The 19,274-nt window shown below is 28.6% G+C and overlaps 1 protein-coding gene across 1 annotated transcript in view; it reads left to right on the forward strand.

Annotated features, from left to right (window-relative positions):
- LOC123305600 overlaps positions 1 to 19,274 on the forward strand; it is an 82,699-nt gene that overhangs the window by 61,493 nt on the left and 1,932 nt on the right. The window contains exons 4-6 of the mRNA XM_044887369.1: positions 9,511 to 9,690; positions 11,884 to 12,078; positions 13,514 to 13,690. Of these exons, the coding sequence (XP_044743304.1) occupies positions 9,666 to 9,690; positions 11,884 to 12,078; positions 13,514 to 13,690 (397 nt within the window). The 5' untranslated portion in view covers positions 9,511 to 9,665. The remainder of the gene's footprint in view (positions 1 to 9,510; positions 9,691 to 11,883; positions 12,079 to 13,513; positions 13,691 to 19,274) is intronic.

Genomic DNA, 19,274 nt, shown 5'->3' on the forward strand with positions numbered 1-19,274 from the left:
TATGACGTCACTACGTGCTATTGTTCTCTCTGTCTATTTGTACATTTAAATTCATTATTATTTTATAGTTTTGGATGTTATCCAAAAATTGATTTCACATGTTTTAAATCGATAACGAACGTCGATTGAGGCAATACAAAAATTTTAGGACAAAGGTCTATTAAGTTTAATAACAGTATATCGACAGATATTATTTTTAGTTATCTGTAAACATTTTTAGATGATGTATCCAACTCGGTAACATTAAAAGTAAATTTTTCTGCAGCAAGAATCTAAAAAATCTAAAAATTTTAAACTAAATTCTTGAATTTCACAATATTTCTTAGAATCGTCTTAAACAGCCAACAACAAATTTAAGTCTTTAGAAAGAATTTCACGCTCGGCCATACAACCATTTTTTTTATACTTTTGGGGACGTGTACAACTTCAGTTTTACTAGGCAGAAAATTCCAAAATTTTTAGATTGAGCTCTCTTTATGATGGAAACTTTTTTTATTGAATTATACACATCAAACTCTACAGTTTATACCTTGTAGACAATAAACCAAAACTTTACCCTGTCTCCAAAAAGGGAGAAGTGATCAAGATGAATATACTAAAACTGCTACGAGACAATTATCGTGAAACAATAATTGTTCACGTCCCAAAGAAATACCCGTAATACCGATAGGAGAGTACAGTTCTCGGTCGTTTATCCTGAATGAGCACGATTATAATGGTATAATAATATTTATATATATGATGTAAATATTTTTGTGTATTGTGAGACTAATTATTTGATTTAAATAACAGCAATAAAATTTAAAAACATAAAAAAGAGAGTAAATCAACTAAAAAAGTCGTTAAATCTGTGTCTATAAATATAAATAATAATCATATTTTTTATTATAGCTATTTTATTAGCTAATCATTATACTTTTAACATTAATATATAAACAAACAAAAAACAATTAAACCATACGATCGCTTTTACGAAAAAACGAACGAATATAAAACCAATCTACATGTGCAACCCGAGTTTTTCGGGATGATTCATACCACAATACACATATTATATAAACTTCATTGATATAGTTACGATAATAGTACGATGATTCATAACAAAAAGAATTTACTAGTAACCTTAAACGGGTTATATATGGATAAAGTTTTATTTGCTTTAAATTTGTTTGTTCTACGACTTTCTTCGTGTCTAATTAGATCATTAAAAGTGTTTTTCAAATAAATAAACGATTATTCTTAAGTTTGTTTTAATAATGAATTTAAATTAGAAACTTTAACACGAATTAACCGTTTAGTGATAACAGAGATACTTAAGGACGTTCCCGAAAAAATGAGTTGGTTAAAATTTTTCAGAATTATGTTTCACATTTGGAAGGTGAATTCTGTTAGAACTTGGAAAAATTAGACGAAAATTAAGAGTAAAAATTTTCGATATATTCCACAGTTTTTGAAATACTGATGCCTAAAGATTTAAAGAAGGGTACATATTTTTGAATGAAATCGCATCTATCAAATCAGGAGTTGAATGACTTTCTAATTTTTCTTATAAAAAAATTTTTGGATAATAGAATTTATCCACGCTATAAGTGTCTCTGAATTTACTTTGTCGTTCGTAATAATACAAAAGTCGGTATAAGGTCGATCTTCACTCATCTGATAACCAGATGAACCATATTTTTTATGAAAGTTTATTGATTTTTAAACACTCCTATCATAGTTTTTCTATCGAAAAGTGTTTATGGCTATTTTTAATTAATTTTAATAAATGGACACTTTTCAATAGAAAAACTATAGTAGGGATGCTTAAAAATCAATAAAATTGCATAAAAAATAACTCTCGTCTGGTTATCAAATGGGTGAAGATCGACCTTATACACTTTCTAAGACCATAAGGAGTCCAAGTTTTTCAATTATCATAAAATCTGAATACAAATTTAAACAATATGCTGCTTTAATTCATAAAAAGTTTAAATGAAAGATTTAATTTGATTACAATATGCATAATAAATTAGGGTCCTATAGGAGTACCTTATTTTACAGCAATATACAATCGAATTAGTGGTCGAATAACGTTTTTATTCAGAAAATAATAAGTGTACAAACATTAAATAAAATTTGTGGTTATAACCTTTTTTTGCACAATACAAAACTTTTCTATTTATTTGATTCGATTAAAACATATATAGAAAAATTCATTACGAAGGAGATGCGTAAACTAAGGGAATTCTCGCCCTATTTGTCAATTTGTAGCAGGCTGAGGTTAAAGTTCAGAATTCGGTTAAGTATCTTAAAAATGTGACCCATCACTCTGTATGACTGAAAAATTTCAAATCGATATTCCTATAAATAACGAAAATATGAGGATGTCTACATCTTAAATGCGGCACACTGTATGTAGCAAGGACGATAATAATGGTAACTAATTATTATATCTAACTTTAAGTAAAATTCAAAGCAATTCCTGTTTCACATAATAATGAATTCTTTATATTCATAAAAAGAAATTCATTATAAAAAAATATTCAGAAATATCCAATCATGTAGAAGTTTGAAGTCACAACCACTTGCTTATCGTAGGAAGTATACAAAACAACATTTTTAATGAATATACGGTGTTCAACTAACGATTCATTTTTTAACGTAACGCAAATGATCAAATGATAATTAAGTAAAATTTCAAAGAAAATAATTTCAACGAAGATCTTCTACTATTAGTAAAATCGCTGGTCATTTTAAATTACAAAATTCTAACATTGGTACAGAGCCAATAGCAGTAGCACATTTTTTTGAAGAAGAAGTTCGCTAAAATTGATATTGTTTTCCACCATAAAATTTATTTTTGTAGGTATTATTTCTATTGAAATAAAAGCATTTTCTTTGTGGTATGTGTGTGGAATGTGTTTGATAATGCTATTTTTGTTCGCACTTTTATTAGTAAAATATTAGGCATAACATTATATTATTATAATATATTTTTCGTTTTAATAACAATAATATTATTGTTGTTACAGTGTTACAAAAGAACAAAAAATATACAAACACCTGGACACAAATAAATCGATTACACTTCTTTTCCCTACAGTTTTTCAAATTATACAATATGACTCAAACTCTTAGAAAAAAAAATCCCAATAGTAAAGTTTTTGTCTCGTTATGGTCATAGTGTCAGGCTTCTGAAATTTTTGTTCACTTATAAAGCATAGTACCTGGATGACCGAGCTTTGCTTGGTATTTTTTTAGTTAAAAAGAGACAAATTTTATCACTAATATAAGAACCGTTTAAAATGTTTCCACAAAAATACCAATTTGAACACCTTGGTAATGTACATTATTTCGTTAATAACGATATACATATATATCACAACAGTTGCCTATCAACCAAAACTGACAAAGCCACGCGGACTTCCAACTATACAATTAATACAAGGCGAACCACATATAATGTATATAGTCGCCAATAGATGTCAGGAAGAGTCATATTTTACAGTTGATGTTTCAGTTTTTCCTGAAAACACGGATAAAACGACGTTTTCTAGATCGATATTTCGACCCTGAATACCCCCTGGGTACTAAATTTCACGAAAATCGTTGGAGCAATTCCTAAGATGGTTGATATAAACAAGGTTATAAAACAATTACCACAATTTGAAGTCCATTGACCGTCTCTAACTCGAAAGAACTTAATTCAAGTTCGGATCATTAACATGAAGAGCATAGAAAAAGTATTTTTTAACAAGTTTTTTAATTCTTAAAAAAAAAAATCCGAAATTTTCATAAAACTAACTGAACAATGATGTATTTGTTCTTAGGACAAAAAAGAAAAATCAAAATTATTGATTCTTTCATTGTAGAGATATAATAACGAAAAGTTTATTGTTTAAGAGAAACTACTAAATAGTTAGAGTATTGTGGTTGAAGAGAGGTAACTATATTAACAGAATTTTAAACAAATATCTATTATAAACAGTTGAGTGGTACAGTAGAGATAAAAATTACAGATTATTTTACTACATGCTCATATACTCCAAACGTAAAAAATTTACTTTGTGCGTATAATCCAAAACTTTTTTACAATATTGTAGAAAAAGGAGAAATTATCAAAAAATATGAATATCCAATAACTTAAAGCTTACCATTAAATTTAATATTTTCCGTAAAAGAAAACACTACATTTTCAAACCTCCACATCATGTCTGGTTTCCTTCAAGTATGGCAAAAATAAGTTTTACTTTTTTCATACATTTTCATTGACTTCAACGAAAAAAAATTAAGGCATCATTTCTATTCAAAATTTAATATTACTTTATACCTAATATAATGGTTAATAATGTTACGATAAATTTTGAAAATTTTTTAAGACTTTTTAGAAACACAGTTTTATGTTTTGCCAATTTTATTTTAATAATTATTTATAAAAGCATTTACCATTAAACGGGTATTTGTGAAAATCGACATTTTTATCTTCAATAAATTATTTTTATTACAAACCAAATTGATGGATTGCTTGGTACTTTAGATATTTTATTCAAAATCGTGCTTCTATGCTATATTTAGATAATTCATGGTGAAAAGAAGAGCCTTTATAAACAAGATCAAAAACTCCCCGATAAAGTTGATATTTTTTAGGTTATTTATTGACCAATTACAATAAAACTTCATTATTATATTTAAACTCGGCATAGTAAAATTTATTTTCTTCAATTTTGTTGTAGATAAATATTTCTGTTATACTAATATTAATTTTCCGGATTAAACCATCTTTTTACTTTTCAACTTGACTGTAAATCTAATCTAATGAAATTAAACTCTCGAAAAAAGAAAAAATATCAATCAAATAAAGATGCATATTTTAAGGGTAATTCTTGCACGAAATTGCTTTTGCGTATATTTTGTTGTTGTTAATAAAAACGCTAAGTCCCTGGTGGTTGATAGGTCGATAAGGCAAGACTCTTGTTTTCCCTACAATCGGTTGGGAAATTCGACTTTTTAGAGATATTATTTTTTGAACTGCTAAAAGAGGTATTATGTTAAGAGCTGCTAAAAATATTCGATTTGACGATTGAATCTACCCTTGTAGATAAGTATTACATGGTAAAAAATGTATGGCGTTTACTACAATACTGGTATGGTAGAAACAGATACTATAGTATCTACCTTAACATTATTTACTTCATTATCCGTGGAATACTATGTTTAATTTATCAAATGTAGATGACTGTGTTAATTATCTAAATAGCATCCTTTCATTAGCTATTGATGTCTATGTGCCGAAAATTGTCACTAAAAATTCATCCTTGTATCCCAAATGGTTTTCATATGAACTAATTAAAAAAATACGGCAAAAGAAAATGTATCACACTCTCTACAAACAAAGCACCAAAACTGAATATTATAACAATTTTTCACATCTCAGAGCTGAATGCAAAAAACTATCCGCACTTTGCTACAATAGCTATCTTGAAAAAACAGAAAATTCAATTCAAAATAACATAAAAAAGTTCTGGAACTACATAAATTCAGTAAATTCAAATACAACTTTGCCTTCGATTATGTACTACAATAATGATACTGGTCATAATGGAAACGAAATTTCAAATCTTTTTGCAAAATACTTTGCTTCTGTTTATGAACCCAACACCGCAGTATCGTCAGTCTCTAGATCTACAGACAATAATTCCAATATACACATAAGTAATTACTACATTTCTTTTATTGATATAGAGGTTGCAATATCAACATTAGATAAACGAAAATCTTCTGGTCCAGATAATATTTCTCCAATTTTGGTGAAAAGTTGTACTTCTTCTCTTCTTCCTGCTCTTCACTATATTTTCAATCTGTCTTTAAAAACTGGAATCTTTCCTACATCTTGGAAATATAATTACGTCGTTCCTATCTTTAAGACTGGCGAAAAGTCCTCAATTTCAAATTATCGACCTATTTCCATCCAGTCCGTATTCCCAAAACTGCTAGACTTTATAATATGTGAGAAACTGCGTAGTGATTTACAATTCACTATCATACCTCAACAACATGGTTTTTGTCCTAAAAAGTCAACTATTACCAACCTTCTTACTTTCCAAAATTTTATTTTGGACAGCTTCAACTCTGGATATCAAGTAGATGCAATATATTTAGACTATGCAAAAGCTTTCGATAAAGTAAATCATTCTTTACTTATTTCAAAATTGATAGCCCTGGGTATCTCGGAACCGTTTAGTAAATGGTTGCGCAGTTATCTAACAAATAGACAGCAAATTGTAAAAATAAAATCCTTTACATCACTCCCCTTTCCTGCTTCTTCCGGTGTCCCCCAGGGATCCCATTTAGGCCCTCTTCTATTCCTTATGTTTATAAATGACATTTCGTATATTTTTCCAGATTCCAATTTTTTACTCTTCGCTGACGATCTTAAAATATACTCTAGAATCTCTTCTATTTCCGATTGCAACAAGCTTCAATCGACATTAAACAATCTTATTGCTTGGTGTTCCTCAAATTATCTTCATTTAAATATTTCCAAATGTTCTATTATTTCCTTCTCTCGTCTTCATCAGCCAATCCAGTTCTCCTACTATCTTGCCAAATCTCCTCTCGTTAGGGTAAGTTGTATCAAAGACTTGGGTGTAATATTTGATAGCAAGCTTACGTTTAATAGTCATATACTTACAGTAAGAAATCACGCCATGAAAATGTTAGGCTTCATAATACGAAATTCGTACAACTTTAAAAACCCTCTTAGCTTTGTTGTTTTATATAAATCATTAATTCAACCAATTCTTGAATACGCTTCCCCGGTGTGGAATCCTACTTACCTTAATAACAATACACTCCTTCAGTCTGTTCAAAACAAATTCCTAAAAAAACTTGCCTTCAAATCTAATCTAATACACGACGATAACTCCTATACTGTCCTTAGAAATATGTACAACATCCCTACCCTCCAATCTAGAAGGGAATACTTTGATATTATTTTTATATTCAAATTACTCCACAACCTCATCGATTCCCCTGAACTCCTTTCCCTTTTACAACTTCAAGTCCCTTCTATTACACTTAGAACTCCAAAACTATTTTACATCCCACCTCAGAAATCCAATTACATGCTTTCTTCCCCTATGACCCGAATGATGTTGAGATGTAATGACATAGGCATTAGTTTAGATCTGTTCAATTCTAGCACAAGCATTATAAAATTCAAAAATATACTTCGCACTCATATTAGCTAAATTTGTTACTGTTATTAATTTATATTTATATTATTACATTGTTCATAATTAATGTTATTTTCATAATTATTGTTTTTGTTATTGTTTTTGTTATTATCATATTTATTTTAATTGTTAAATCTTGATAGTTTTTACATTTTTCTATTTCTGTTATTTATTTCTTACTACTTGCACATAAATTTTTGTATTATTTTGTGTAAATGGATTTGTTCCGTAAATAAATAAATAAATAAATAAATAAGTAATATTACAGAATAAGGCTATCCACCTGAAGTATTGTGATATATGCAACCAGTATGGGCCTGACGCCTATTTTGCATTGACTCTTCCGCCAACATACCCATACTGACGTAGTAATATCCACAAAAAATTTCTTACCATGAACAACCAACATATGAAATTCTTGGACACTCTGTATAAGTACACAAAAGGATAATAATAACAAAAGAAAAAAAATATTCACACAAAAGGAAGTGAGGAAGTATGAAAATATATAATTTATATATAAACTCTGGTGTATACCATAATTACCCAGTTTATATGTAATAATGAAAGGTTACATTACCTCTACCATTTCTTTTCTTTTACTTGTTGCTAAAATGAAATTTTCCATTTCACTAGACATATTCTGGTTAATTTAAAGTAAAAGAAAAATTATTAACAGGACCGGATTTTATACTGTAAAAAGAATATTTTTTTCTCTTTAATCTTTTAATAAAATATTTTTAAATATAAAAGCTTTGAAAAAGATTCTTTCAAATTTTTATTAAGATTATTAAAATTTCTTTAAAACCATATACCTTTTGGAAAAAAAAGTTAAACAAAATTTTAAAATTATAAATAAACAAATTGTCTTATGAACAGCTCAATTAGTACACAACAAACTTTTGTATAACATCCATGTCAAACGAGTTGCCTAATCAATGAAATTAAAATATTCACATTTTTTAAATTTAGATATATCTAAAGAATATGGAAAAAATCGTTCTGTTTTTCATACATTTTTTGACAAATTCCCAATTCAATTAAAACGTCAACCAGATACGGATTAAGAAATTTTTCCCCCGTAATAGAAATCTATCAATAAAGACCTTTTTTTTGCTCTTTATTTTCTTAGAACATGTAAAATCGCGTTGATTGTTCAGGGCAGTTCTCCGGCTATCGTTGTTAAATAAGAACAAAGATGAATACATCCATCAAAAACGAACAGAATACATCATTACTAACATAACTGCTCTATTTTGAAATTCTTCAGTGTTCAAATTGGTCAAATTGCTTTTTTTACTGTAAAAATTGTTGTACAATTCTTGCCACTTTTGAAGTGTCGATAATTACTAGATATTCCTTCACTCTGAATGTTTCCCGACCAGATAAGGAGAATAAATGTCTTCGGCAGATTAATCTACTGTTAGCTTTCTCTTCCGTATTATTTTGTGCCCTTTTCATATTCTTTGACTTGTGAGAGTTCCAAGACGTTAATTTTTTATTAAAATTTCCCCTTTTACAAAAATTATATGAATTAGACTGACATTGGCATACTTCATTTAAATAACTGTACAAATGTCGATATCAACGGACTATAATTGCATACTTACAATTATTTTAATGTTTATTTAAAACCTTCCACTCGCTCGACCCTTTATAATCTCGCACCTGTAGGCACGTGCCTACTTTGCCTTAGTATAAATAATCTGCCTCGACCGTCAGCTCATGTTAAAACGAAATTGCCATGATTTTGTTTATGCCTTTTTGAGCGTTGATACAGTTAAATTTCGTTATAAAGAAAATTGAGGTAAGTTAACCTTATGATTTTCGCCCTTTGTCTATCGTTTTTGGCATCACAATACGTAAAAAATGGGTTGAATAATTAAGTGAAATTGTCTGAAGCAAAACAATTTTTCCACTTCATTCAACTTTATTACCAAAACTTACCTTTATCTATCCTCAAACAGGTAAACAAAAAATGATGAAAATTTCTTAAAAAATAACCTGGTTTTATCCATCAACTTTTCAAGCTAGAATTAAAAATAAATCTAAGAAGCTATGTAATCATTCCTGTACAGTGAATTTTTAATTAAAGAAATGTTTAAAAATTAATATAATTTTCATCCATTTTCATGGTATTTTTATTAAGAAAATTTCTTATTAAATTATGCATGAAAATAAAATATTAAATTATTAATTAAAAAACATTATGTTTTTTATCTGTTTCATGTTCACTTCTATATCCAACTTCTGCAAAATAACGATCGATGTTAAAACATTACATTATACACAGCTCACCGAATTACAAGATATTGTAATGTTAAAATTTTGCTCAATAATACTTTCAATGAAGGTTTTATACAATCTCCAGGTTATCCTAGATATTATGTAGGTGATATAAATTGTAATTGGAAATTGATAGCACCTGAGGGGCAACTAATACAACTTATGTTTGTAGATATTTCGTTACGAAGTAAGTTCACATATTTTTTTTACATACAACTTTTTTAAAGTTTTGTAGTAACAAGATGTATTAAAAGTTTTGGCATAATAATTAGGAAATATATGACCAAATAGTTCCAACGCCGTCATGTATGTTTGTCTTTTTCTGTTCTAGATTCCTTTATCATACATTATTTTCGAATCTAAGAAAAAATATCCCCCGAAAAAAAAGACCCGGAAACAATAGAGTATCGGAAATGAAAATGGTTCCGGAAAAAATATACTCAAAAAAGAATTCGGAAAAAACATCTGAAAAAAGTAACTGACAAGAATGCATTCGATAGTAATGAGTGTTAAAAATATTAATAAAATCGTTTTTTTTTTTTTAATCCAATTTTTATTTATAAATAAATAAATAATTAACAAGTCCGTTCAAGGAAACTATTTTTCATTTCAAGTTATCGTTATAGATTAATCAACATCGTTATTTATGTAGTAATAACAAACTTTTGAATTATTATATATGTATCATAAATATTATATATCAAAATGAAAACTCAAAAATTTTCTTTACACAAAGAAAATGTCGAGTGGATATCGTTTATGATAATATCTCCGTTTTCTGTAATAGTGTCCCATTTTTGAACGCAATGGCTAAAAATTTCAGAACCCAATCAACTCGTAATTACAACAATACAGAGACAAAAACCAATACCAGATGTGTTTGGGATTTATATTTTCGCATCTATTTTATTTTTTCCGGGGCTATTTTTTCCGATAACCATTATTTTCATTTAGGGCTTATATTTGTGTTTATAATGTACTTAAGTAAGTTAAGTCAAATAATCGGGCAACAGACAAGGCCAAACATACATGACGACAATGTAGAATTCTTTTTTGTGATTCTTTAAATTTGGAAATTTACACGATTCGAACACAGCTTGATGCAACATTTGTGAATGCTATATAACTTCACGACTTTCGCTTAACACACCAACACGACATTCACTTGAGAGAAACATGCGAAATAACCTAACACCAGTCGGGCTTAAAATATACGTCATTTTCACAAAGCTGGGAGTTAATCTAAATTTGTTAGAATTCGCAAAAGATACTCAATGATTCTCTGCTATAACTATTGGCTAAAGACACTGGACCCTCTCTCAACAAGTTGCAAAATTTATTTCAAAAGCAGTAAGATATTAGCAAAAAGAATGAGGCAAAATGAACACACTTTTGGGTTGGCAGGGAAGTTTAAACAGAATGGGGGCAATACAGAGTGATTCAATACGAAAGCAATCCCAGTCTCCAATCAATTTTTTCCTCTTAGAAAGAAGAATAGGTACTTTTAACCTGTTCACGTTGCGTATTCGTAAATTAAATTCATTTGGAAACGATTTCCTCTTGTAATTGAATGTCTAAATAGACAACTAACTGAAATCAATCCATTGCCAATCTTGGACATTGCGAAGTGTTCAGGGTCCCCCAATCCATAGGGAATTCTATTTGCTATTATACCGGCTTATATAGAAAACAGACTTTTTTAATCGTACAGTTGCCATCAGGAACATGAAGGAATCAGCAAAAGATTTAGATCATCCCCCATGATTTTTGATAGTTTTATCCAAAATCAAAAATCGATTCTACGGCTAGCGACTGGAATCGCTTCACGTTTTTTTTTACTACGCGTTAAAAAACGCCTGATCTAAAACATAGGAAAGACAAAAAAAAATTACCGCGACTTGAACATTTTTAAAACATATGGCAGAGAGGTCTCTGCAGATTAAAAGTTATTCGTTCGTCGTCCTATGGTCTCCAGACTTTTTCACAGCCCTGCAACCGTTAAGTTTAAAAACCCAAAGCCGTGAAAATATACCGCCAATAATCAATTTTATCTCCCACTTAATAATAATTGTCTCATCTGCATCACATGCTTGCTTTGTATGCTTCGTAAAAATTTAAACCTTCAAGGTTACACTATGGTGAGACTACCTCTTAAAGCTCTAGGCCCTAAAGCAGTTTTGCATCAATCACATAAATTTTACGTAATTTTTCATCAAAAATATTTACACAAATGTTGCACCAAAAAAATGTCATCAAAAGAATTCTTATATTTATAGATAATTCAAATATTTACATTTTTAGTTACCAAGTTTTATGTTTTAATATTTATTCAAAATTACCCAGTGTCACAAAAAGTATTGTTTGTATTTCTGTTTTCTAGTTAATTACACACAAGATGGATTTACATGTGTGGATCAATTATCAGTTATTGATAATAGTCGATCAATCTATAATTCATGTTTAGAAGAAGTCTCGTTACAACCGATGATGTCATCGAGTTCACAAGTTGATATTAATTTAGAAATTAAATCGAAAAAAATGTTTCCAAAACGTGGTGTTTTGTTGTATTATAAAGGTAAGTTTTCCCTAAAAAAATTCAGAAATTTCTCGCTTAATTTGTATTTACTATTTTCTTGTAAATCGCAAACACACAGATTTTAACTAAAACCAAAACCCAAAGCTCAACTTTTGTATCCAAAAGAGTAGAAAATCTCGTTAAAATTTAATAACAAACTCTGAAATTGTCAGATTTTGAAATACCAAAAACAAAATAATTCAATTCAATGAATTTTGAAAATAACGACGTTTTCGATACTAAGAGGGTAACATTAAATTGTCAACACTGTCAACAATGAATTTAATAGTCAAAGATTTAATAGTACGAAATATTTTGTTCGATAAAATTGACATTAATTTCATTTTCCTTGCACTTCCACAAAAAACTGGCATTTTTCTTACTTTATAAGAAATATATTTCAACAGCTTGATGATTTTGCTCTATCACACTAAATTTTTTTGCTTTTTCAACAAAGCAAGCGTCTAATTCTACTAAATTTGAGCCATATTTTTCAGTTTTTTCCTAGATTTTAAGCATTGGATCAAATTTGCCCAAATTTTTCAACAAAAAATCGATTTTCTTTAACTTAGTGATAACATCAAAATCCAAAAAATTGATTTGCCTCTATGAGCAAAAATTTTATTCGATTTCAAAAAACTGAACATGTAAAAACATGAAAAATTCTCTCATTTATTCATATTTTTTAAATGTTTTCTTAGATGTTTACATATTGGATCAAATATGCCCAAATAATCAACAAAAAACGATCTGTTGTACTTGTTTTAGTGAGACCCTTTTTCAAGCTAGATATAGATTTTAATCGATTTGCAAAAACAATCTTGGTTTTCCAAAAATTTAATCCAAACAATTAATTTTAAAGTTTTAATTTCTAAAGAGGAGTGTTTTAAGTTTAACGTGTCTGTGTGTCTGGCTGTGGCATCGCTGTTCTTAAACGGATGACCCGATTTTTATTTTTTAAAGGTTATTTGAGCGAGAGTGTTTCTAGCTATGTTTCAAGTGCGAGTATTATACTCCAGTCGACAGATAGAAAAGGTGGGGTTTTGGAAACTTTGGAATGTTGTTCCGTGATGGTTAATTAACATTTTCCCAAGTTTTCGACATCAAGGACCCTGTACGAAAGAGTCATACTCCTCTTTTCGCGCTGGGTTCTAGAGATTTCATTAACTTCCAACCTTCTTTATCTAAAACTATCTGTAGACTGAAGATACAGGATTCCGTAACCAATAACAGCTACAAAACCGGTGATGATATTCTAAAGAATGAGCAGAATTTCTTGAAACAGAACTTAGATCACTCTCCTTCAAATAACCTTTCCAACAAAAAAAAAATTAATCAAAATCAGTTCTTCTGTTCAGGAGCTACGATGCCAAAACAAATCGATCAGACCTGATGTGATGCCTCTGTAAATTTTTAATTCAATATTATCTTTCAGGAATTGGTTGTCCAACATTAGATCCACCCATCGATGGTTATTTAATCGATCGTAATGAAACCATAGCAGAATACATGTGTAACGTTGGTTATATTTTTCATGAAACACAAAGTCGTATATTTATTTTACGATGTGTGGGAGGGAACGCATGGCATACTGAACTTCCTGATTGCATTAGTAAGTTAATACTACTATAGTTCAGTAGTATATTTATTATATATATAATTTTTTTAAGCTAATCCGTTTTAATGTATATTAGTGTCTTATAGTGGAGTGTTTTATTTATTTTAAAAAAATTTGTTAAATATCTTTTTTATTTGTGTCTAACAATAGATTGTGAATATTCTTAATAAAATAAAATTTATTCTTCATAATTCTTCAAGTACTAACGAAATATAAAATTCTTTTTTGAAGAAGAAAGTACATAAAACTGTAAGTACCGGTGAGTACTTGAAATGAATTTTATTTTATTAAATTAAAAAAGCTTATTCTTGAAAAAATTTAAATTTTTTTCTCGTATTTTATTTAATTAAAAATTTTTGAAAGCTTTTTATTTTTTATTCAAATTTGGAAAGCTTATTTTCATATAGAAGTTATCTTTAAAAAAAAATTATAATAGTTTTTGCATTTAGTAGGAAAAGTTCATATATTCTCGAACGATTATTTGCAAGAAAAGATTATTTGCTGGCAAAAAATCGTTCGAGAATGTATTAATCTCGAACGATAATTTGCAAGCAACCATAGGAGTCCTATTCTTGCGAAATGGGAAAAGTACTTTTCTGGTCTACAACTGGAAATTTACTTTCTCGTACTATTATTTGTTTCATTACCTAATAGCTATTTAAAATACTAGAAAAACAGGTTTTCTAGCATCAAAATACTACTTGAAATGCTATTGCTATTGTTTAACAATTTTAGTAAAACATGTTTTTTTAAATTTGGTAATACACGTGGTTTTTGACTATGAATTGAAAAGATCGTTGATTATCGTGTGCTAAATTTATCTCTTTAAAAAACACGTGGTGATAAATTTGTGGTTTGTGAGTTTTTACACGGTGGCCATAAAATAAGTGTTTGTAATATCCAAATTTTTCAGAAAAACCTCTGCTTTTTTTCCAAAATAAAAAATTCATTTACATTTTTGTGTTAATTGATTATACTATATCTCCGCCCTCCCCTTCAGCCAGGAAAAGTATTTTAAATAAAAGAAACAAAGAAATTTTTTTCAAATAAATACATGAATACAATTCTTTTTCAAATATGTATGTATGAATAAAATTCTTCAATAAATTCAGTACATTCAGTATTATTAATTAAGTAAAAACTTTTTATTAATTAAATTAGAACAAAACTGATAATAATTATAGATTACATTGAATTTTGTAAACTCAGAAAACACAATAATTTTGTATGTGACTTCATTTTTAGTACAATCATTTGGTAGTTTTACCTGGAAAGTTTTTCGAAAGTTTTGAAAATGAGTTATTTTATAAATTTTAATGTGCTCTTTCCGAATTTCAACTTTGATACCTCTTTTCTTTACCGCTCGCACCGACATATTGGAAAAATTCACCTAAAAGCAGTTTTTTGACATTATTTCCTTTCTCTGATTGATTCCTATCCCTATCTTAATATATATATTTCTTGTGTGTGTGTGTATGTGACTGAACTCCTCCTAGACGGTTGGACCGATTTTGATGAAATTTTTTGTGTGAGTTCAAGGGGATTTGAGAATGGTTTAGATTCACAATTTGGTCCAGTACAACTGTTTTTGAGGGCTCCGTACCAAAAAATGAAATTTCATTAAATGGTGGGAGCGCATATAAATCATATCACATTATGTATACTATGTGTACTATGTATTTTTAATAGTATTCAGGTATTGTCAATAGGCATTTATTAGAGCCATATGCGAGCGCAGCGAGCTCTACTATCAAAGGTCAGGCCAAAGGTCGAAGGTCAGGCCACTCCAATAAATAGGAGTTAAATTGGGGTTTAGCGGGATGGGTTTAGCGGACAGGCTAAACGTAGTATAGGTATTCATGAATTGGAGTTACGTTTTTACGGGACAACGTCCGTCGGGGCCGCTAGTATATTATAAAGATGAAAGGAAGGTTATTTGGTTTTTTGTTACGCTTTCACGCAATATCTACTGAATGAATTTGAATGGAACTTGACAATAATGTAGCTCTTACATGAGTTCTAATTTATAAAGATACATTTAAAAAAAAAATTAATTAATTTTTTTCTACATTTAATGTAACAGGGTGATAGAGATACAATTTATGGACATCTGTTGAACCAAGGTTATCAAACATACTTTTTACATTTAAAAAAATAATTGAATACTAATTATTTGATATATATACTTTTATCTGTGTAAAACAATCGAAAAAGGTTTCGCTCAAGCGAATGGGGCAGAATATACTTGCTGCCACTATTTGAATAGGTGCCGGGAAAGAGGAAAAGGTTATCATAATAACTTTTATGTCTAAAAAGGCCTCGCAAAAAGTGCAGCTCAGGGCCTCGTGCTGGCTAACGTCGCTGTGTTGTTGTAGATATATAATAGTTTGCGGTGCTCGTACGCCAAAACTGTTGATTTTACAACAACAAAAAATAGGGTAATACATAAATTGTAGAAAATTTTCTCTAGTTTAATTTTGAATGTAAATGTTTCTAACGTAAAATGAGTCGGAAAGGAAATATTTCCAAAAAACCACTTTCAGGCGTCATATTTTCAATATGGTAACGCAAACGGCAAATGCACATTTTCAAAACTTCCGGAAAACTTTCCAGGTAACCTCCTTTTTTAACACCAATTGATTGTATTATTTATTGATAAAAAAAATATATTTAATAAATATCAGGACAAGCAATAAAATATAATTACTTGTTTTATCGATTAAGTAATTTAATAATTCATATAATTAATCTAGAGCGCACACTTTAAATTAACCACACATTATAAGGTTTCGTAGACATTAAGCTGTGTATACACTGATGAATGTATTTTGTAATTCATTGCTACTTCCGTCGTTTTCTGTTTCACAATTTTTTGTTTGTGAGCCAAAGGACCTCCTGTTTCGTAAAATGTCGGGCCAAATCACTTTTCTATTATTTATTCAATTATCTTCATAAGATAATATTATTTGTGAAGATTGTCGAGTTATTTTTGCAAGGAATGACTCATTAGGGGTTCCCTTCGCCAGTGTATACATTCCTTTATAATTAAAAAACTATTTAAAGTATTTAATATACCGTTTTCACTTCAGAGATATGTAGTAGTTATACACGAAGGCACATAAAAAGTAGGACAACTTCATAACTTATTTGGTTAAAACATTTAACGAAATAATAAAATAATAATAATATATCCTTTGCACCACAAATGTCCCAACGCAAGGCTTTTTGTTTCTTTAATATTACAAACAAATTGTTAATAAGGTATTAAAAAAATTAGTTTCCACAAAAGTACAAAAATTCACCCTTGAGTTTTTGATACCCAGTACCTGTATTATTTTATTTCGTAAATTAACATAGTTGTCTTATATCGGATACCTCTCAGTGTAGTAACAAAAACATGAGGATATTATAATTAAATGCAAATAAATTTTATATAAACTTGTAGCTTCCGTGCCTTTTAATTAAAAGTTCAAAATTCAAAAATTAAATCATAAATGTTAACGATAATAAATAAAAATATTTAACATAATGTTATCAAAATTTAGATAACCAAAAATTGTTATTATTAGTATTTGATAAAAGATATATAAAATTTAAAAAATGATGAGTACAAGATATTTCAAAAATAGGCAATTTATTAAGTCGCTATTACAAATAGTTTTAGGCACAATGGCAGGATTATTCATTGCATAAAAATTTCGAAATAAAATAATATTCGGGACTCATTAAATTTTTTAGTAAATTTTACTTTATTGATTTCCATTTCAAATAATCGCATTTTCAAGATCGAATTACATTTTTTAATCGTTTATTAATTGATTTCGAAATGTCTTGAATGAATTAATAATAAAATTGTATTAATAAATAAAATACTTAAGATGTGACAAAGCCATTAACTTATAATTTAGTTAGTTAATATTTTATTGAATCAAAAACAAGAGAACTTTTGGCGTCTGTAACTATGAATCAACTTTATAGACGACCTTCGTACCCTTAGTAATAGACTAGGTAGCCATCGTATCAAATTATGAATCAATGTTTTACATTGTGTTTACATTGTTTTACAAGGAGATTGCATATAAAGTGTTTTCAGTCGCGGTGTCGGATATACCAATAGACAGGAAAGAAAATAGGGAATATTGATGATTTCTTTTTTGCTCATTCTTGTAATAAAAGCTTATTCATGTAACAAACAACAAAGAAAAATTATTTTTCGAATAAGTATAAAAACAACAAAGATATAAAAGCCATCAAAGATTTGTTTGTATCTTTTTCTAGCAAAACCGAATTTAGCATGGATTTCTTATGGAAAGCATAATATATCAAATGCTAAATCCGATTTCTCTCTCTCTCTCTCTCTCCCTCTCTCTCTCTCTAATATCTGTCTAACTAGTAGTTTAAAAGGCTTATATCATCCATATTTCTTGGCTGACTTTAATTTTAATTTCACTTTGTTTATCTCTAAACTGTGATAACTTTTTTTCTCTAAAAGTTTTCAAATCACTAAAAAAAAATCACAAATATTTTGATGTACCTCTATTTTTATCAAAAAGGGCAATTGAAATTGACCCAAGTTTGCAAGTAAAATTGACCCAAAAAAAAAAATTAAAATGATGTTAATTGGATAATTGGATGCAACTTTCGAAATATGAAATTTACGTCCAATTTTATTGAATTTTTTACTTTTGATATATGATTCTGTTGGGATATTATTTTGTATTTTGATTTATGATTTAGGGTTCCGTAGTTTTTTATTATTTTATGATTATAATCCATTGCTAACTCTACTATTAAATAAAAAACCTATGCATTATGCATATACTATTAAAAATCTATTATTAACCCTCGACTTATAAAGGCGGAAGTTAAACGTGTATGTGCATCTGTGTATCTGACTGTGGCATCGAAGTTCTTAAACAGACCAACCGATTTTGAATTTTTTTTGTTTTTTTGTTTGAGGTAAAGGTAAACTTACTTGATTGCTTTGTTTCAAGTTTGAGTTTAGGGTTCCGCAACCGATAACATTTAGAAAAGTGGTGATGATTCATAGGGTGGAGCAGATTTTTTTGAAACATAGCTAATTATGATTCAAAGGCTTAACATTGTGTGTGAAAATACAATAATTTCAATCAAATTATCTTTCAAACAAAAAAATCAAAATTGATTCAACCGTTTAGGAGCTACGATACCACAAACGAATCGATCAGAACTGATTTTGTGACGGGGCTTTCTTTAAATTTTTAATTTATGTTATTTACTCCCAAAATTTCCCGAGATTAAATTATGTCAAGTACATTGCCTATACGATCATAATATTAACAAAAAATTAAAAATATTTCCATAGTAACAATTTAAAAAATTTATTTTTAATTTTTTGAAAAATAGATAATTTCAACAACTTTTTAAATGCTTTGTACTTAATTCAAGTAGTAAAATTAAAAAATAATCTGTTTTGTTGACCAATTCACACAGACATTGAAAAAAAAAAAGCGAGTAATATATTTATTCAAAAAAGCGTATACCACATATTAAACAGAAAGGGGATCTTTGTATGTTAGTATGCAAGTTGATTTGTATG

This window comes from Chrysoperla carnea, chromosome 1, assembly GCF_905475395.1.
Source record: "Chrysoperla carnea chromosome 1, inChrCarn1.1, whole genome shotgun sequence".
NCBI lineage: Eukaryota > Metazoa > Arthropoda > Insecta > Neuroptera > Chrysopidae > Chrysoperla > Chrysoperla carnea.